We start from the raw sequence: 22,060 nt of genomic DNA, 5'->3' as shown, positions 1-22,060 counted from the left end.
CCCCCAAAGTCAGCGTCAGGTGAGGCTGCACCAGTCGCACCACCCCAAAGTCGGCACTGATCCCCAGGAAACCGCAAATGCCAGGTTAAGAAGTGAGCAGGCTGGTGGGGATGAATATCCTTATCTGCTAATATGATAATTAGGGTCTGGAAAAATGCAATAAAGGGATGAGCCGGATGAGACTTACAGCTGAAGAAGAGGCAGGAGGTGAACGCAGGCGACATCTTGAGCAGCATCACAGGCAGACCTCGGCATCCGCTGAAGCTCCTCTCATCCAGCGAAGAGGAACTGACTAGAATCTGTCCATTTCTCAACTCTAACCGATCTAAAACTGCTGTCCTCCCCCTCCTTCTTGGTAACTTTCACAACACCCTTGTGTGTACTTTGCACAATGACAAAGCAGACGATTTTTCAGCTACTCATAAAGGGGAAGGAAATTGATTCATCTCCGCACCGAGAATTTGCTCCTCAGTGAATACCCAAAAAATATTTCACAAAACGAATAGTTATACAAAGAAACTTATGTTCCCATGCAGGTGAGACTGTCCTGGATAAAACAGATATATGGGCTAATTTAAAGTTTGGCAAGGGGTCTACTAGCACTCTAGGTCACATGTGGCATGGCCTCTGCTCCCCCGGTGGAGAGCACCAACATATTTAGAGATCCTCTCCCAGCAGGCTTGAAGCCTCAAGGGAATATTTATGACCCCCTCAGACCACCGTAGCCTCACTTTTTCCTATGCTCCGGCGGGGCATACCTTGAAATATTATCTATGAGGCCACGCAAAGATAATATGCGTGGCTTTGAATGGCCTCATAGATTTGGAGTAAGGCACGGCAGCGCAAATTGATGTGTTGCCTTACTCTGCCTCAGGATGGTGTTCCATGGGCGTTGTGGTGGGTGATCCGCACACAACACCCATAGATTTTGAGGCTACCCCTGATTTACAAAACTATGTGAGCCTGTGGATGCGCCAAAACCTTACGCCTCCCCAGGGGAAGAGTAACGAGGATAAATAACTTTATTTCTTCCCATTTTGCCTCTTTCCATGTCTGCTGCATTCTCCTCACACATAGAAAAAGGAAAACGCCTCCAACAATTATTTTTGTGCCGGAAGGTGCACCTTCCTGCAGAAACATAACCCTGCCAACAACACAATCACCCTTGCTCCATGGTGCAAGGGTACCTGCGTTGGCACTAGGCTGCTGAAACTACACCAGCGTTGGTGGAAGCACAGGAACGCACCATATTAGATAAATACGGTGCATTCCTGCCCTTTCACTTTGATGTAGGGCAGTGCAGTAAGGTGACTTGCTGCGCTGCCCTATGCCATAACCCAAAAATGAGGCCCTCGTCAGTGCCTTAGTGGCTCTGATGAGGACACTGACGCTTGGCCCACCAGGCTCCATATTTAATGCAGTCACCTGCAAAGGTTTGTGTTTTTTAATATGAAACGCCCAAAGCAAGAGTACTGGGAATCTCCTCCAAGCCTATAGGGATTGCGTCTTTGTGTCTTGTTCCCAGGCAGTGCCAGAGTGGAATAATGTATGTAGGAGCAACCGCCATAATAGGGCAGGCATTCTGATGTACATTGAGCGATGGCCATTGGGCGGACTGGCCACCGGTCAAAGATGTCCACTAGCGGAGCTAGTTGAGGCTTTGCCATCAGAAACCTGACACTTCACTTGACTCTCAGTGGAGCAAGAGAACTGTGAGTTTGGAGAAAGGGACATCTGACATTTTTGTCTGACGCCCCACATCCATCAAATCCTAAACCAGCCTTACTGTCTTAGACAATAACACAAGCCCTTCTTGATGATCCACCACTCAGCTCATTAGGAAGCTTCTTGCTTGTGTTGCTCACTGGAAAATTCATTACTTTTGCTCTCCATGGCGTGTTCCAGTCCTCCTTTCATTGAGCTGTCTACTCCTCACGAATGAGGAGCCATCCTTACCATGGTCACCTTTACTGCCCTGGTCAGTACGTGGTAGGGTAACAGCGGGCATCGGACTTTTAGACTGGATTCAGCTGCTTTATTATCAGCCCACAGCTAGATTGAGAGTTGGCGCCCTCTTATCCAGTCCAATTACAATACCTTGTGGTACATGGCAATGATGGCCATCATCCTCTCTGTTATTTGTCATCGCCACAGACCCATTAATAAATATTCTGATCGAGAAACTCCACCACGGAAGCACCTGCCTAACAAGGACAAGTTTTCTCGTATCTCTTATGTGGATGATAATATTCTTATATAAACAAACTGGTTCTAATGTTCACCCAGTCGTAAGAGAAATCAAATGTGGACATTGTTTCAGGCTGCGCATAGACTGGGATAACTCCATGATGACTGCTCCACCTCCTGCACTTCAAATACCTAGCTCTGATTTTCCCCTTGCATGGAGTGAGACTCCTATATGCCAGCTAGGGATACGAGCTCACCAAAAGCCAACAGCTGTCATTCCAGCTGTTGGTGACCCAGTGGTATAGAAAATTAAACAGCAAACACACCCTAACAAATTCCTCCTTCGCGGGATGGGCAGCCATCCTAAAATTATTTCCGTTCCTGTCTTACTATACCTATTTGTTAATATTCCACTCAATCTTACAAAATTATTTTTTATCACCATGCATTCCATTTTATAAGCTTGATGTGAGTCAACAAACAACCAAGCATACATAGGAACATAGGAACATTCTGACCATACCCTACTCCAAGGGAGGTTTTACTTTCCCCAGTCTGGAGTACTATTATCTTGCTTACCTACTCTCCTTAACTATAACTATGCCCACCCCAGGTTCCACCTTCATTTTCACTCTACTGAACGAGACATGGCGAGCGACACTCCACTCACCATCTATGTTGCAAGAAAGGTTACCCCTCCAACACTCTACTCCAACACCATAAGCTGTACAGTCCATGCTTGGCACTCCCTCGCACACCATGTAAGTAACACTGTGTTCTGTTCTCCATGGGATCCGATTACCAACAACTCACTCTTGCCCTTCTCTTATGAACTGGCGTCTTTGGAAATCCACATTTTGGGGTAGCAATTCTCCGAGGTAGATAAATCATACTTTTGGCTTTTAATTTAAGAGGCAAGACCTCTTCCCTTCCACTTTTCTTATACTGGCATGTTAGAAAGACACTTCAGGCATACTTTCTGCAATTCACTGACTGACATCCCATCCTCATTTGCAGCCCTGACCATGACATTTGCCTCTACCTCGCCACGAGGTCTCCTCACAAAACTATAACAATTCTGCTGCAGAGAATGCCCATAATAATACATCGAAATATAGAATGAAATGGGAGCGTGATTTGGACTCCACGATCACAGATGATATCTGGAAGTTCTGTTGTATGCAAATTTTAAAAAATCCCTAAATAGCAGACACAGTGCCTCATGTACAAAGCTTTAGCGAATCATAAATCGGTCGCAAACCGCTTTATTATTGCTAATATAGGCATTCCTTATGTATCAAAGGGTAAACATGAGGATTTCTTAAAATGCCACATGAAACAAAATATTTCAGGAATCGGCAAATAGAGCATTACTTAGTGAGTCCTTAAATAGGAGTCATACTTTTTTCATTATTTCTATATACTAAACATTTGGAAATTGCTATTGCTTTAAATAAAGCCAAAATAGCACTTGCAAATTACCATCAAGTGAAAGCAGATGGTAACCGCTGGAGCATAGGAGCGTTGTCCCACTTAATTGCCCCCCAAAGCCCCTGGGATGAAAAAACTAATGGTAGTTCATTACCATTTTATTTTTCATCTGTCTGTCCCGAATAGGCGTGAAGATGGGGCAAAGGTATCATAGTGTTGTGTTGCCCTTCTGTCATGCAACATAACACAAGGGCAACACAACACTGAAGTCTGACTTGCCGAGCAATGCAAGGCCACCCTGCGTGGCCCTGGGGAGCTTGGCAAATCTGGAGTAACGCGGGACGGCGCACGTTGCTGCCTTGCGTCACTCTAGCCTGGGAACGTGTTTCATGGGTGGACCGTGGGTGTTCCGACGCATTCACTGATGGTTTTTGCTGCATTTCCAGATTTACTGTGAGTGGTAAACCTGGGAATGAGTCAAAATGATATGCCTTCCCAGGGGAGGCATAACAAGGAGAAATATGTGTATTTCTCCTCATTGTTTTCCTCTTTTTACATGTGCTGCGTTCTGGAGCATACATGAAAAAGAGAAAAAAGCCTGTGTTTTTTTTTTTTTGCAGAAAGGTATCACTTCCTGTACAAAAACATTCTTGTCTACAATGCAGGCACCCTTGCACCACAGCGCAAGGGTGAATTCATTGGTACAAGGCAGCACATTGTACGGTGGTACAAGGAGAGCACAGGAAAGCACCATATAATGTTAAATATGGTACATCCTGTCCTCATCCTTTCAGGCAGAGCTGCATTGTATCTTGCTGTGTTGCTTTGCATAGAACTTTGATAAAACAGGGTCAATCTGCAAAATAATAGCTGTGTGTACAATTTTGCATAATATTGCAATGGAGAGTGCATTACCACAAGAAATAGCTGATGATAAAGCCGATGGTGATGAGGGTTCCCCTTCAAGGAACAAAAATGAATGTAAGCCAGTTTATGTTCAGCTGAAAGTAGAAACCAGAGAATAGGGATCACAAATGATTATTTTTAATGACATGTATTACTTCAAAAACTAACATAAGTAAAGTTGTATAAAAGAGAGCTAGAGATGCACCACATTTACAATAATCACAGGGTTTATGAAATGTTTCCACAAAGATCAGGAAACAGTAAGAAATGTTCTCTTTATTGTTGCTTAATATGTACACAGCAAAACCAGCCAACACATTTCATCCATATACAAAGGGACTTCTTCAGGGAACATAAATAGTGGTGCAGCTCTAACTTTCCAGTATATGGATTCTCTCTAGCTTAGGGTGGCTCTTCTGGCAGAAGGTGTCTATAGAGTGCACAAAGAGAGAATTCCACTTTCTTACAAATCTTTTTGGAGATAACAGTTGAGGTGCAGCTTTCTTTTTAGTCCACTGCCTTTTTAGGTCGAGCATTTGAAACCTCTTGTATATACTTTAGTATATACTTATATGTGTATGTACTTTGTGGGCTTTGGAGATCAGCCCTAGGAGTTGTCTGCTTCGCTTAGGGACTTTTTTTTCTGTTCAACTGCATCTATTTAACTGTCTTAATAGAGAACGACCAGTAGAGGTCAGTAAAATACCAGAATTGCTTTCTGCTGAGGGACTTTCTTGCTTTAACTTTCCTGGCAACTGCCTCTATTTAACTTTCTTGATAGAAAACGATAAGCAGAGGTCAGTAAAATATCAAAATCACTTTAGCATTCTTTAGATTCCAGTACATAGAAATTGTCTTCCACGAACACCCATTGACAATAATATTTTTTTCAAATCTTGTATTTTCAGTGATATGACTACCGAATACCCTGATTTTATATTAAAAACAGAGCTTTGGACTATACAATTTCCTGCTGAAAGGCAATTTTTCTCTCCATGTGTTTCCATAACTGGCATGTCATGCAGTTTGGTGCTTACTTTCCCTCCATGTTAAAGAACAGTATATGTTTCAGCACCCAGGCTAATGTGCTGCATAGCTAAATACATATAACGTCCCAAAGGCGAGAACAAATGCATTGCAAATGCTTGTTGTCTTTTTATATTAACGCTATAGTAAAGTTCTGCTTAACATTGAGTACAAATATTGTTATTTTTACACCACAGATAAATGTGGTCATTTTTTTTACAACAATAGAAAACTCAATAATTAAATAAAAGTTAACATTACATACTCATATGTCTCATTCACACATTTATTTTCACTTTGATCAACTATCTGTTTGTCTGCTGATTGGCTGATGATTACATGGAGGTTTCACTTCACCACTTGAGTCATGCATAGAAATGTTAGTGCCAGTCGTACCTTCTTTACTTTGTGGTGTTGTTATTTCTGCCTTTTGATGTGAATTAGGTCTCAGTGTAACCTCTATGACATTGCTAATTTTTTCTAAGCCCCTATTCCTCAAAGTATTCTGTCTCATTAATCGGGCTTGGAAATGTATTGATCTGTGGAACACTCATGTAGTGCTGGAGGCTAATTTCCCCAAAGGCTCACCTAATTCTTTAATGCAATGCCAACCTTGAACTTCCTACGTCTCTGTTTGTTGGCCGCTTCCATAAAGGTTTGGCATAGTGCTTGTACAGTATCTGCCATATCTGAAATACTGTTAGACTAAAAATCAATGTGATTTGATTTTTTGCAAATCGGTAACCCTATGCTACAAATCGCATATTACTCTATGTTCTTTTTTTTCCAGATAGTTTATATAGCACTCTCAAGTAAATGTTGTGGAAGGGGTCCTGCGTCCTCCTGTGCATTTTGCTCATGTCTATAAGCTTAGAAATGTTTGCTACAGATTAAAATCCAGATTGTCCTTGTGTGATGGAAATAGTAGCAGAAGTAGTATAGCTGGCAGACAAAGTGCATTTCACATTTCCCCTTCCCCTCGTATACAGAACATGAGTCAGTATTTGGTCTTCACAGTGTTACTTTGATTAACTTCAAATACGGCCAATTACTCCATTGGCCTTATTTCTATTAATTTCTGTGACCATCGCTTTATTTAAACACACAGCACACCAATAAGAAATCAAGGTTATACATTTCCATTGTAATTACAATTGTTTCTCCACAGGTCCTCTTGCTTTACCTTGGGGTTGTGCCAGCAGGCCACAACCAATATACACCCTGCTCTCCTTATGCTGACCGCCCCCCGGCCAACAGAGCAGTAGGTAGATAATTTGCCACTGCTTGTGACAAGCGCCGGCTACCTGGGTAGAGCCAGAGAGTCCAGAGCCACCAGCAGGTCAGCCCCCTCTCCCGCCAGCCCGGAGCCCCGGATATACTGCAAGCCCTGTTCTGTACTGCAAGCCCTGTTCTGGGGCCCAACAGCCACCGACCAACGGAGTCCCTGTCATTTCTCTTGCCCAGGACCCCGCCTAACCAAGCACAGTTTATAGGGATGGGTGGGTGGGAAACACTTCCGCAACGACCTCCGACCTCAGGCAAGCAACTGGACAAAGAGGGGGTCATTACTGACCCTAGGGCTTTTAAACGCCGGTGCCAGATCCTGTCATGTGGGTCCCTCGCGTGACGTGTAGCCGGTTGCTGTTGCTACTTGCCTCACTCCTGAAAAGCCCTCACCTTCCTCTTCCGGGTCGCTTGACCCGGAAGGGAGGATTCCGAGGCTGTTCCCCCTTTGCTGCACCTAACGGCGCCAAGCCTCCTAAGTGGAAGTGGCACCCGTCATAGCTGGCAGACAAAGTGCATTTCACATTTTCCCTTCCCCTTGTGTACAGACACATGAGTCAGTATTTCGTCTTCACAGTGTTACCTTTATTAACTTCAAATACGGCCAATTACTCCATTGGCCTTACTTCTATAAATTTCTGTGACCATCGCTTTATTCTTGCTTTATTTAAACACACAGCACACCAATAAGTAATCAGGGTTATACGTTTCCATTGTAATTACAATTGCTTCTCCACGGGTCCTCTTGCTTTACCTTGGGGCTGTGTCAGCAGGCCACAACTAATATACACCCTGCTCTCCTTATGCTGACCGCCACCCGGCCAACAGAGCAGCAGGTAGATAATTTGCCACTGCTTGTGACAAGCGCCGGATTCCTGGGTAGAGCCAGAGAGTCCAGAGCCACCAGCAGGTCAGCCCCCTCTCCCGCCAGCCCAGAGTCGCAGATATACTGCAAGCCCTGTTCTGGGGCCCAACAGCCACCGACCAACAGAGTCCCCGTCATTTCTCTTACCCAAGACCATGCCACAGGGTGAGGCGCTCACTGACGGTCACTCCCTCCCCTCCCCCTCGCGCCTTCTACTTCTTCAGCCAGGGCCCCCAAAACAGTCTGTGTAAGAAACTCCAAACCTGCCTTAGAGAGGTGTACCCCATCCGCTGCACACTTGGATCAACTTGTGCCTGATGGTACGAATGATTGATTTCTTTAAGATCTCGGCCACTGACTGATTAAGTCTGCTCACTGATTTATTAATTGCCTTTGGCGGTTCTCCCTCCGCCCATACCTGACGCGGTATCACCTCGGACCATAGTATTTTTGCATTAGGCAACATGTTCTTGACTGCGGACAAAATTGAAAAAAGAGCCTCCTTTACCCCTCTTCTTCCCGCTGGGATCATATCATTGCCACTTGAATGAATCACCAGTATTTCGGGCAGCGGCATGCCCTTGGCCATGGCACCCTGCACATCAGTTGGCACCTCCGCTAATCTCTGTCCGCCAACCCCCACCCAATGGTGGTTAGCTCCCTTCGCACTCTGTATCTCTTCCTCGCACAAATTCTTGAATAGGTGCCCTGCTCTGTGAACAAAAGAATGGCCACACCAGCATATCTGGGCTCTCTGACCCGGTCCACCTAGATCAAAGTTGAAAATGGATACAATCAGCGGGCGACAGGACAAGTGGAGAAGACTAACTGACAACTCATGCTAACTGGGGACGTACGTAATGCTTGAAACACGTTGACTTCCAGCGCCCTACCCTCTTAATTGTTTCTTCTGGGAGGCCTAGGGCCGCCGCCGTCGTGGCTGCACCGATGCAGAATGAGTGTAAAAGTGAAATGTATCGCTTCCATCCCTAAACGTTCTAAACCCCGCTTACATATCCTAGTGAACTGAAACCTGGTGAGAGGAATGCCATCAGCATGTAATAATCCCCTTCTGTCACCTCTCCCATATCTAATCTAGAAATAATTACTGGCCAAACTCACCGGGCAACATGTGGCCCCCACCACTGATCCTAGCTGGACCCAGGTTCCATTACCTACCGAATCCGTTTTTGATCCCCTCACCCTGACCCAAAGGTGTTCTGTGGTCAGGATCACATCTCCCAAACGTATAATCCCTTCCTTGTCTGACTTTGACGCCGGTAACAATTCAGAAATTCTAAATGCCCCAAAAAATGCTAATGAGTATGCCAACCTGAGTAATTGCGTCTCGTAAGGTGTGTAGCAAATTCTGGACAGTACTTCCAAGATACTGATAAGTCTGCTCGCATCTATGGGTCTCCTACTGTCCTTCAGTCTAGGCGCCAAGCGCTCCCAACCCCTCATTGCTTTTTTCACCCTTGGATCTTTTGTTGGATCCGCCACAACCCCAACCCCAACCCCGCATAAAATGCTATTGCCGAAAATTGTCTTCTAACCATAACTACGGACCTCCCGCTCCCTTTCTGATGGACTATGAACTTCAGGGCACTTTGTGGTAGGAAACTCTCTACTGATCCTGACTCTTAAAATAGTCAGGCATGATTGCCATGACCTCTCATACATACTCTTGGTCTTGGGGCCCAGTGACGCTGTGATCAACTCAGAGGCCGTGGGGCACCAAGCTTCCATAGTCCCTCCAGGAAGGTCGTCATCTGCCTGTCTACTTGCGGTCATTGTGTGCGAAACTCTGCCAACTTAAAACGGGACAAAGCGTCAGCGACTGTGTTGTCCACCCCAGGTACATGTTTGGCAGTAAAGTGTACATTGCGCTGCAAGCATTGTAAGACCAATTCCTTCAATAGGCGTAGGACCCAGGTATATTTGGCCCTCTGATTGTTAATCGCTCACCCCCAGTCTACTAATCTGGGTTTAATCCATCACCGTTCTTTAGCTCACTCCGCCACCCCAGTTCAGACATGGACATATGCAAATCAGTCTGACCCTGTGCCTCATGGGACCAGTTCAGCCCGAACTGCCAAGCCATGTCTTCCCTGGACCGGAATCAAGCTTCCCAGGACCGGTTTCTGGCATTACAGCCATCTTCAGCCGGGCTTGCTTGAATCCAGTTGCAAAGTGAGCAAGGGACTCACGTCTGAGCATACCCTGCCAACTTAGGGCAAACAGAGAAAAAAACAAAGGGGATGATGGACGGAGCGTTGACAATACAAACACTCACCCCCAGTCAACTGATCTGGGTTTAATCCATCACCGTTCTTTAGCTCACTCCGCCACCCCAGTTCAGACATGGCCATATGCAAATCAGTCTGACCCTGTGCCTCATGGGAACAGTCCAGCCCTAACTGCCAAGCCAAGTCTTCCCTGGACCGGAATCAAGCTTCCCAGGACCGGTTTCTGGCATTACAGCCGCCTTCAGCCAGGCTTGCTTCAATCCAGTGGCAAATTGAGCAAGAGACTCACGTCTGAGCATACCCTGCAAACTTAGGGCGAACAAAGAAAAAACCAAAGGGGATGATGGACGGAGCGTTGACAATACAAACACTCACCACCAGTCAACTGATTTGGGTTTAATCCATCACCGTTCTTTAGCTCACTCAGCCACCCCAGTTCAGACATGGCCATATGCAAATCAGTCTGACCCTGTGCCTCATGGGAACAGTCCAGCCCGAACTGCCAAGCCATGTCTTCCTTGGACCGGAATCAAGCTTCCCAGGACCGGTTTCTGGCATTACAGCCGTCTTCAGCCTGGCTTGCTTGAATCCAGTGGCAAAGTGAGCAAGGGATTCACGTCTGAGCATAGCCCTGCAAACTTAGGGCGAACAAAGAAAAACCAAAGGGGATGATGGACGGAGCATTGACAATACCAACACTCACACCCAGTCAACTGATCTGGGTTTAATCCATCACCGTTCTTTAGCTCACTCCGCCACCCCAGTTCAGACATGGCCATATGCAAATCAGTCTGACCCTGTGACTCATGGGAACAGACCAGCCAGAACTGCCAAGCCATGTCTTCCCAGGACCGGAATTCAGTTTCCCAGGACCGGTTTCTGGCATTACAGCTGTCTTCAGCCGGGCTTGCTTGAATCCACTGGCAAATTGAGCAAGGGACTCATGTCTGAGCATACCCTGCCAACTTAGGGCGAACAAAGAAAAACCAAAGGGGATGATGGACAGAGCGTTGACAATACAAACACTCACCCTCAGTCAACTGATCTGGGTTTAATCCTTCACCGTTCTTTAGCTCACTCCACCATCCCAGTTCAGACATGGCCATATGCAAATCAGTCTGACCCTGTGCCTCATGGGAACAGTTCAGCCCGAACTGCCAAGCCATGTCTTTCCTGGACCGGTGATGGATTAAACCCAGATCTGTTGACTGGGGGTGAGTGTCTGTATTGTCAACGCTCCGTCCATCATCCCCTTTGGTTTTTCTTTGTTCGCCCTAAGTTGGCAGGGTATGCTCAGACGTGAGTCCCTTGCTCACTTTGCCACGAACACGCAGAAAGTGCAATCCGGCACAGAATATCTCTCTAGCATGTTAAAACCTCATCAAAAATGATCATTTTGCTCAGGAAATTCCCTCAGATTGTGATTTGGCTGTATTTTTTGGGCAAGGAGTCCTCTTTTTGTTTCTAATTTTTTTAAGAGAAAGGAAGTGCCCCTGAGTCTCCAACTTCCTCTTTCTGTCCACCAGGCTCCTCCCAGTGCTTTGTCCATGTGCTGTTCACTTTCATTTGGATTTGAAGTGGGAAGGATCACTCTTTGTGTATGTCTGCTGCATCATAGCATTTGATTGGATTTATTGAGGACTTTTGGATTTGAACTTTTCTTTAACAAGTAAGTTTGAGAATTGGTGTACTGTAAATGTTTTTCTTAACTACAGTTTTCTGTGCTTTTCAATCTTTCTTAAAAATTATTATTGAGGGAGGCCTGTACTTTCATGAGGGGCCAAGTTGTATGTCTTTGAAATTTCATCCGGTAGGCCAAGAGGTACCCACGGGTCCAACCATGTTTCTGTGGTGTCTGTAAAACATCATGGATGGCATTGGATTCAATTGCAAACTCTGTTTTAGTGGAATTTAATTTTATTTAGTAAAATTAGGTAGCCCTAGTAGTTCATATAGTTAGTGTAGGCCTGCTTGAGTTTATTTACTTTCTGTGGGTGGCTTGGCCAGGTGGTGGCGGCCATTTTGTGTTAAGCCACTGTGTTTTTGCCATAGGCCTCCAAGCTTGTGGCCTACTCTGCCAGTAGGCCCAAGGGTACTACTAGAGTCATCATCTTGGGTGCATTAAAGTTTTTCAACTGTTATTGTGGTGTTTAAGTTGTAAGTGTAACATCATGTAGGTCATGGATGGCTCTGGATTGATTAGCAAAATGTGTGTTTGGTGTTCAATTGCAGGTTTTGGGTGTGTGTTGAATAATATGCCTTTTTCTGCACACTAGGTAACCCTAGAATTCAGCTCGCGTAGTTTTGGTAACTTTGCACTATGTGACAACGCGACCTTACAGTTTTTGTCTTGTTCGCGCGCTTAATGTGCGTGCTCAGACACGCGATAACAACGTTTTGTACAATTCGTGCTGCCGAACACGCCGATTTTGCAATCTCGCGATCAATATGTCTTGAGTTGCCTAAAACCTTCTCGAAAATGTTGATGCTGTTCATTTTGCTAAAGAAACTCCCCAGGTTGTCATTTGGTTGTAGTTTTTGGAGCATGGACCACTTACTGTTTCTGTCCTCTATGTACTTTGTTCTTTGAGGGTGGCCTGACAATGTGGGTGGTAGGGCGGCCATTTTGTGAAGCCAAGCATTGTCCTTTTGCCGTAGGCATGTATTGTCTGTCTTCTCTTTCTTTTCATGTTGTTGGGGATGGCCAGGCCATGTGGGGGCGGCCATTTTGTAAAGCCAAGCATTGTCCTTTTGCCGTAGGCATTTATTGTCTGTCTTCTCTTTCTTTTCATTTTGATGGGGATGGCCAGGCCATGTGGGGGCGGCCATTTTGTGTGACCTCCCATGTGGTGGTGGCCATTTTCTGGTGCTAGTAGCCACTGTGTTTTTGCCATAGGCCTGCAAGCTTGTGCCCTACTCTGCCAGTAGGCCCAAGGGTAACACTAGAGTCATCATCATGGGTGCATGAAAGTTGTTCAACTGTTATTGTGGTGTTTAAGTTGTAAGTGTAACATCATGTAGGTCATGGATGGCTTTGGGTTGATTAGCAAAATGTGTGTTTGGTGTTGAATTGCATGTTTTGGGTGTTTGTTGATAATATGGCTTTTTCTGCCCACTAGGTAACCCTAGAATTCAGCTCGTATAGTTTTGGTAACTTTGCACAGTGTGACAACGCGACCTTACAGTTTTTGTCTTGTTCGCGCGCTCAATGTGCGTGCTCAGGCATGCGATAATGCCGTTTTGTACAATTCGCCCTGCCAAACACGCCAATTTTGCAATCTCGCGAGCAATATGTCTCGAGTTGCATAAAACCTTCTCGAAAATGTTGATGCTGTTCATTTTGCTAAAGAAACTCCTCAGGTTGTCATTTGGTAGTCGTTTTTGGAGCATGGACCACTTACTGTTTCTGTCCTCTATGTACTTTGTTGTTTGAGGGTGGCCTGACCATGTGGGTGGCGGGGCGGCCATTTTGTGAAGCCAAGCATTGTCCTTTTTCCGTAGGCATGTATTGTCTGTCTTCTCTTTCTTTTCATGTTGTTGGGGATGGCCAGGCCATGTGGGGGGTGGCCATTTTGTGTGACCTTCCATCGTGCTTCAGTTTTGTCGCTGGCCTACAAACTTGTGATTTCTCTGCCAGTAGGCCTAGAGTCCCAGAGTTAGTCAGCGCAGCGGGGGTGCTTGATGTAGCGGTTTCCATTTTGTCTGTTGAATTTAACATCATTTAGTGCGTGGATGGCAATACATTGAATTCCCAAATGTAGTGTTTGGGGTGTAGTTAACTGTTTGGGTATGTGTAAAAAAACTGTAAATGCCTTTGTTGTTTGTGTTGTTGTGTAACTTTCAAACCTTTTAGCCATGGGGATTTTCCTTTTTGTGCATTAAGCTGTGATGTGTAACAGGCATCCTCCTTTTTCTGGCCATATAGGTATAAATATAGGCCTGCTTGAGTTTATTGTTTTCTGGCCTTTACCCATGTACCTGTGAATGTGATATGTGGCTGGGAGCTGTGGTGGTAGTGTGCTGTTTTGTTTTTGACAAATTGGCCTGTGTCTTGCCATTGTTCCTGTTGGCTTACTACTATTCACATCCCCATTGCTATCTGCTGCAGGTCACTGATGCTGCATCCATCCTAAATGATGCACAAATTAAGGATAAACAAGTTCCACTTCCACCACATTTGCTTTTTGCTATTCTTACTCTTACTGAGTGCACTAATACTTCTAGTAGTAATTAAAATTAAAGCGAAAAAAATTCCACATTCGACTGATGTTATTCTGCCTTCTTTGCTTGTAGGTGCACAAAAGACTGAAGACTGAGAGGAGGTGTCCGTCATCATTCATCGCCTGTTCTACTGCCAGACGGACGTCCTTCTGTACTACGTCACGTGTGGTGTGACTCACCTGACCAGACATCATTCTCAGCAACTTGTGCAACTGAGTGCAGCTGCAGACATCTGAAGAAGATGGGCCCAAAGAAAGCAGGTACCAGGTCCTCCAAGACCAAGAAAGCTGCTGAGAAGAAGGAAGAACAGAAGAAGGAAGTGACACTTAAGTCTGGTGTTGACCCGAAAACCTTTTTTGGGAAAAAAAGTACACCTGCAGCAGCGGTGACCGGGGTCCTTGCTGGGGCCAGCACCTCCGCATCAGTGGGCCCAAGTCACCAACCCAGGCCCAAGCAGATGAGTGGGGAAGAGGTAGCCAGCCTAATGGTGGAAAGCAGTGATAATGAGCCTGACATAAACTTAGTGCTATCTCAAAGTAGTACACAATCCATGCAAGAGGGAACAGCAGAAAAGTGGTGAACAACAACCACCGCCCGCAATAGTAGATGTTCCAAAACAGCATCCACAACCCCTGCCAGCAATAGTAGATGTTCACCCTGAGCAACCGCCCGCAATAGTAGTTGTTCAAAAACCACCGCCCGCAATAGTAGATGCTCAACGAAAAGAACAACCACAACCACCGCCTGCAATAGTAGTTGTTGTCTCTCCCAAAGTCGGGGTAGTTCAGGAGATTGAGCCTGATGCAGAGCAAGAAGAAGATAAAGCACCTGATGCAGGACATCTACTGTTTTCCAAATCCCCACCAAGGAAAAGGAGGGTTAGTCCATCGAGTTCTTCGCTTAGCATCCCTTCTGATGATCTTGGTCTCAATTGGGAGCCACAACAATCTAAGCATGAGAGGGATAGACATCCGAAGAAGACCAGGATAGGGAAAATGAAGGTTCCAGGAAGCCTTACACTTATGGAGTGTGATGTTGAACAGCTGGATAATGATGGTGATGACAAGTCAGACCCAGTCATCACAAGAATTACTCCTGGGCCTGAGAACATGGAGACCAACATTTTAACCCTAGCAAGAATGGCTGCGACTAGTAGGAATGTAGCACGCATACCTCCAGCACAGGCCACACCAAAAGCAACACTACCTCCAGCTTCCATTTTTACATTTTCACAGGGCCGGCAGCGTCCTACATCCAGCACAAGTTCCACCTCAGCAGAAGTAGGTTGTGGTACTACTGCACAGCCACATAGTGAATTTCAACACACAACCTCCAGTTCATCCGGCATTGAACGTGGCACCTCTAGCAGGAGACAAAAGTGAAGCTCCCCAGTGTGGGACTTCTTTACAGTTAGCGCAAATGAGGAGAACATTGCTATGTGCTCCATTTGTCATACCTCTGTTAGTCGTGGTAAGCTTGGTACAACTATGGTACCGAAGGCCAAATGACCCATTTGAAAAAACACCACCCAATCCAGTGGGAGGACCACCTACGTATCATGAAAGCAGGAACCCTTAATGTTGGTTGGGAATTAGTAAAAGGTCCACTCACGGTCGAACAGGAAGAAGAGGGAGACATTCTATATGGTACTTGTACACAAAGTACCCCTCTCCCCAGCGCTGCAGTGGTAGAGCCCACATCCTCCATATCAGCAACATCTCAGTGGCACCAGAGTAAGAGTAACCCGGAGACACCAAGGAGTACGGGTGCAAAGTCTGCGATGCGAAGTACTGCATTGAGCATAACTGATGGAAATACCAAGCAGCGTACCATTCTTAGCATGTTTAGGCAGGAGGGAAAGTATGAGCGCAACCACCCAATAGCATGTTTGTACAATGCTAAGCTTGCTAAAATGTTAGCACTGGACCTTCTCCCTTTTTCTTTTGTTGAAGGGGTGAGTTTCCTGGAATTTGTGACAACCCTCTGCCCAAAATGGAATGTTCCCAGCTGCTACTATTTTGCCAGAGTTGCTGTTCCAGCACTTTACCACGACGTGCTGGAATTGCTTGGAAAAGCCTTGCAGCAGAGTGCTGTTCATAGTATCCACCTGACAACAGACATGTGGACCAGTTGCCAAGTCGCTGATTACATGTGCATCACTGCACACTGGATCTCTTTTTCAGGTGTTAGAGACAAGGTATCTGCAGGCATTGACACTGCTGAGATTTTTAAAGCTACTCGCAGACATGCAACTGTGGCCATGTTTGCTATGGAGAAATCGCATACTGCTGCAAACATTTTGGTTGAGTTTAACACCAAGGTCTTTAAATGACTGCGACCAAGAGGCCTTAACATTGGTTTTGTTGCCACAGACAATGGTAGTAATGTAGTTAAGGCCATGCAAGATGGTCACTATTTCAGGGTCCCGTGTTTGGCACACTGCATTAACATTGTTGTGCAGGACTTTCTGAAAAATGAAAGCAAAGTCAGCAACTTACTGACCATTTGCAGAAGAATCTGCATGCATTTCAACCATTCTTTTAAAGCTCGGTAGCAGCTACGGGTCATTCAACGTGACCATAAAATGCCAGTGTTAGCACTCATCCAGGAGGTCCCAACACGTCGGAACTCTACTTATTATATGCTTGATCGGCTGTTTGAGCAGTACATACCACTTAATGCTAATGTCATGACAAGAAGATCAGGGGGTCCTACTGTTAAAGCCATGACCGTTGAGATGTGGCAATGGGAACTCATTAAATGCCTGACAGAGATGCTACTTCCTTTTGAGGTCTTCACACGTGCAGTCAGCAGGGAGGACTGTACTATGGGCCAAGCTATCCCATTGTTGTACATGCTAGAGCAAGAGCTGCAGGAGGTGTCTGAAACATACAAAGGTGTTGAAGGAAAAGTTGACGCATGTTATTTGGCGAAGGCTGCTTATCTGAGAATACAAGGATTCAAAATAAGATTGTGTCACATCAACATTACATTACTGCCACAATTTTGGATCCACAGTACAAATTATATGTGAACAGTAATGCAGTATTTCCTTTTTCAGAAGGGGATGTTGCCAAGTACAAAACTGTAATAGCTGAGGAAGCCACTGATTTAGAAAACGAACGGCTCTCAATTAGAGGCCTGCCGGTGCCAGCCCAGGATAGTGCAAGTACTACTGAGCATCCTAAAGAGTCAAGTTCCTCTTCACAGCATGAGAGCAGTGTGTTTGCTTCCCAGCAGTCACCAACACTACCCATAACAACAGCACAAGCAGGATCTGATTCATCAGGCACAACCAAAAAAATAGCTGCTTGGTTTCTACAGAAAGGGATGGGTAAGTCTGTTGCTGTCACAAAGCAAAAAGAGGACAAGCAAACAGGAGCACCACTGAATATTGAGCGGATGGTCCAGGCCTATCTGGATGACACAACAGAGGTGTTCATGGAGCAAAGCCGATTGGTGTATTGGTATAGGAAAAGAAACAATTGGCCAGTGCTCTGCAGGCTGGCGATAAAGTATCTGGCTTGCCCTGTTGCAAGTGTCTCTTCAGAGCGTGTTTTCAGTGCTGCTGGTGCCATTGTAACTGTGAAAAGGGCCAGTCTCTCACCCAAAAGCATGGAGAGGTTAACCATGATCAAAATGAATCAGCACTTCATACCACGAGACTACAAAATACGTGAATCACACCTGGAAGAGGAGAGCGAGTCGGAAAACATAACTACTGGGTTACATGACCTACTTCTATCAGAAGTACCACCAGGGTTTGAGGACGAGCTCCTCTTCCCTGACAACTAGACTTTTAAATTGTTACATTCTCCCTTCCTTTATTTGTGTGTATCTGTCTTTCTTGGTCAAACTTCAACACCAACACCATCCTTCCTTTTACTTTTTTAATTACCTATTGGAGTTGCACATCTGTGCATTTAACTGTGCACTCCACTCCTCACAGTCCTGCTCCATCTTCCTGACTCACCCTAAATACATTTCCATCTTGCCATACATTGGATGGAGATGGAGAATAGTACAATAATGTAGCGCCTAACAGTCCCTCCATTACAAGTGAAACGTACGTGACTATAGCCATCTTCTGTTTTGTTTCCAATCTGAAACGCATCACTGTCTTAAGGCTACCACCTCTGTCTGCACTGGCATACACAACTCTTCAATGTCAGAACTTGAGCAGGGCTCCAAAATTAAAGTAAACTCGTCATCACTTTCGGAAGGCTCTGCTGCATCTGTGATCTGACAGTCACAAGGAAGAGAAAGACAGGTATATGAAATGAATGATGCCATACATTAACTTTAGTATAATTTTGGTAATTTTTTTGGATTCCTTTTTCCTCTTCATTTATTTTACGCTTGTGTTTGTTAATTGATTGTTCACTTAAACTATTGTTTACTTTTCTTTGCTACCTTTCAGCCCGCTAAAGCAGGTATTACGGTTTCTCAGAGGGCATACAGCCTATGCAAAAGTCATATTCATATCATATATAAGAAATACTTCATTTGAATTGTGTAGTAGTAGTTAAGTACCACTTTTTAGTAACCATCAAGTTATAACCTATCTTCATCATGCATGCATTTCGTTTTGCTGAACTTTAGATTTATAGGGTAGTAGTGGATCATCAATCATCGTCTTCATTGTTTTGCTTTTGTTGTCTCCGTGCATACAGTTTTTCTTTCTCAAACCTTTCCCAAAACCCCAGTTCCCATCCATTCAACAAACCCTAACCCTCTTCCCCCGGGCTGTGTGGTTTTATTGAGGGATGATTTTACATGAAATATACACCAACAATTTGATCACACACTTGCTGGGGCAGATGTGGTGAAAGCAACAATATCGAAATATCAACAAGGCATGGCCAGGATATTCTTTTGCTTGCCCACCCAAGCTCTGTGTATGTACAAGCCAAAGAATTTCCCAATGGGAACCAATGAATACATTTAATTACTTGTCGGCATTGTTTGGGTTTCAGTTTACAGCATTAAAGTTTATGAGTTAGAAATGAGTTTACGTTTACGTAAGTACTTCAACACAACTACAGTTGAACTACTTATCTTCTGTCTTACTTTACAGTCCCAAAAACCATTGTTTTCTTTCAGTTTAGCAGTTGCAATATAGTTTTGGGTCAGTTGTGTGATGTTCTGTACTAATACTACCCCTACATTGTTTCTCACGCAAATGACTGCCTCTTTCTTTTTGTCTCAAAATGCTACTGCCAGGGTCTGTCTACTACTACCATCACACAACCACAGATTCTTCTCCATTGTCTTGGGAAACAAATGCAGCCCTTGCAGTGCCGAACTTCATCATCAATCATCATCAGCAAACACAGGTAGATAAGTTTGCTGTGAGGTATAACGCAAGAGAGACTGGTAGTTCTTCTAATACTACAAATATAACTCGGTGAGGGTTACCGCATCTACCTATCTGCATGTTAAAGATGTGGGCAATACATTTTTTTAATCAAAAGCACTGTCCACTGACCTGCATGTCCAATTAAACCTTGCGATATTCCAACGTACATTACTTGGTGAAACAGTACCCCCCCACACAAATTAACTTCTAATGTGTCCTTTGAAAATAAGTCAGATTTATTCTTGAACAGAATATTAAAAAAGATTAAAAAAAATATATAAATTTGTACCCGACACCTCACCCTACCCTCCCTTACCCCAACCAAATGTCCAAGCACAAGGAATGTCCCACAAAAACCCCAACACCCAATTTCCACCCACCAACAGAATTATTAAAAAAGGGGCAAACGAACAGGGTCCATCACAGTCGGCAGGCTTTAAGGTGTTTATCCACCAAGATCTACACACGCTCCTCTAGTTCATCCTCCAGCTTGGATACCCGGAGGAGAATCAGTTGCCGAAATGCACGGCACCTACATTTGCATCCATGTGAGGGGGCAGCTGATGTTGTCAAATGCCGCCGGTGGGCGGCTGCCTGACCACGGCGACGTACTCCTGTAGGTCAGGCCTGGCTGGGGGCCAGGGCGTTGGAAGAGGCAGCAGCTGCTGCCGCCGCCTCCTCCTCCTCCTCGGCCTGAGCCACCAGTCGGCGATAAGCCTCCACGATGGCCTGCACTTTCCGTTGGCGGGCCCTGACTGCCAACTCCTTCCTGGTTGGTTTTTGGGAAGGAGTAGCTATAAAGAAAGAGACATAATTGTTGTAATCCAAAATCCCAGCAAATCAATAACACAAAATTAATTCAACACATAGTGGCACAGTAGCACTAGCAAGCTCAGTACAAAAATTGGTGGTAAGTTTAAGTATCTATCTTCCAGATTGTACGGCCTGTAACATTTGTTGGACTTTTTGGCCCGGCATTATGCTTGCCCTAGTACTATGGGTGTACTTCAACATCAACACACATAAGAACACCAGTATTGTTCGTATCTCCTTTTATATCATATACTCTGCTTCCGGTGACAGTCTCCACCGAAGATGTAAGACATTCAGGGGGCAACCACTAAAAGTAAATGTCTAGAGACTATCATTCTTTATAGCGCGCAACAAACCTTAGCTGGTTTCTGTTTCACCAGCAACGACCCATGCGTCCACTCCTTCCTTGCCTTTGGGTTTGACACAAACACCGCTGCTGATTCTTCCTATCCACTACCCACCCATATTGTGTTTGTCTCCCACCCAGGCAGGCAGCTGTTTTACCCTTTCCATCCTTCCTTCAACAACCCATGCATCAGACTGCTATCAGCCACCTGCATTGCTGATTCCAAAGTATCCTTGTATGGTAGATGACTGGTGGTTTGTCCTTCCTCCTTCCATCATACTTAACTTCTTTCTCATGTGGTAAAAACACATCCATCAAGGTCATGCGGATCAGACTTTTAGTCTGCCATCAAACTTTCACAGCTGAGTTGGAGTCTGATAGAAGAGGCCTTATTTTATCAATTATCGCCGGTGGTAATGCTAAGCATTGGTAATGCCTAATAAAGGTGGCGTCATATTGTCCAGTACAACTTCAAGTTCATATCAATCTCAGAGTACAGTGAGGGATTTTTTCACCTCCCACCTAGTAATGCGGGTCACTATTGAATGTAACTTACCATCGCCCACCGCTGTTGTTTCCACCCCCACTGGTGCTGCTGTAGGTGCCGCAGCTCCTGTCCCCTCCGGGATCGCTTCTGTTGCTGCATCGCAGCTGTACCCATCGGCACTGGTGGTTGGTAGTGCTTGTGCACCTATAAAAATAAGTATACCTTTTTAGATGCATGCACACCTCCCTTTTTACTTGTTCACCAGGAAGGGAGGTTGGCAAAACAGTTAAGTACAACATAATCAGTAGTAGTCCAAATTGCGTAGTACAGCAGAGTCACTACAGACATTAGCATTCATTTCTTATGTTATATGGTCCCCAAACTCATTTATTTTTATTTATTTTATGTAGTTTATAGAGCGCACAGCTACCCCCGAAGGGGTGTCCCGGCGCTAGATCCTGAGTCTCTAAGGGGGAATAAGGAGCAAAGAGCAAGGGGAGCAGCAGGGAGAAATCAGAGTCCAGAGAAGAGCCAAGTTTTGAGTTTGGCTCGGAAGATGGATTCGGAAGGACAAAATCTCAGATCAATTGGCAGAGCGTTCCACCATTTTGCCGCAATGACACTGAACCCTCTGCCACCCATTATAGAAAGTCTAAAACGGGGAGAGATCAGGAGGCGGAGGTCATTGGATCTCAAGGATCTGATGGAACGAGATATAGAGACGCGTTTTTTCAGATAGTTGGGTCCGAGGTCGTTGATGGCTCGGAAAGTAAGGGTAAGGATCTTGAACTGGATACGGCTGGCCACTGGAAGCCAGTGAAGCTCCTTACGGTACGCGGAAACTGATTGACGGTAGGGAATGTTACCAATCAATCTGGCCGCCGCA

General features: G+C 45.2%; 1 protein-coding gene across 5 annotated transcripts in view; it reads right to left on the bottom strand.

The window, feature by feature from the left end:
• LOC147701649 (immunoglobulin superfamily member 1-like) overlaps nt 1–330 on the bottom strand; it is a 932,114-nt gene extending 931,784 nt beyond the window's left edge. For all 5 annotated transcript variants that reach the window (XM_086930282.1, XM_086930278.1, XM_086930279.1 and 2 more), the window contains exon 1: nt 188–330. In XM_086930282.1, the coding sequence (XP_086786408.1) occupies nt 188–236 (49 nt within the window). In that variant the 5' untranslated portion in view covers nt 237–330. The remainder of the gene's footprint in view (nt 1–187) is intronic.
• Between the last annotated feature and the right edge of the window lie 21,730 nt (nt 331–22,060).

This window comes from Lissotriton vulgaris, chromosome 7 (genome assembly GCF_964263255.1).
Source record: "Lissotriton vulgaris chromosome 7, aLisVul1.2, whole genome shotgun sequence".
NCBI classification, from domain to species: Eukaryota; Metazoa; Chordata; class Amphibia; order Caudata; family Salamandridae; genus Lissotriton; species Lissotriton vulgaris.
Note: the sequence above shows the minus strand (reverse complement) of the source record. Positions and strands in the feature narration are given on the sequence as shown.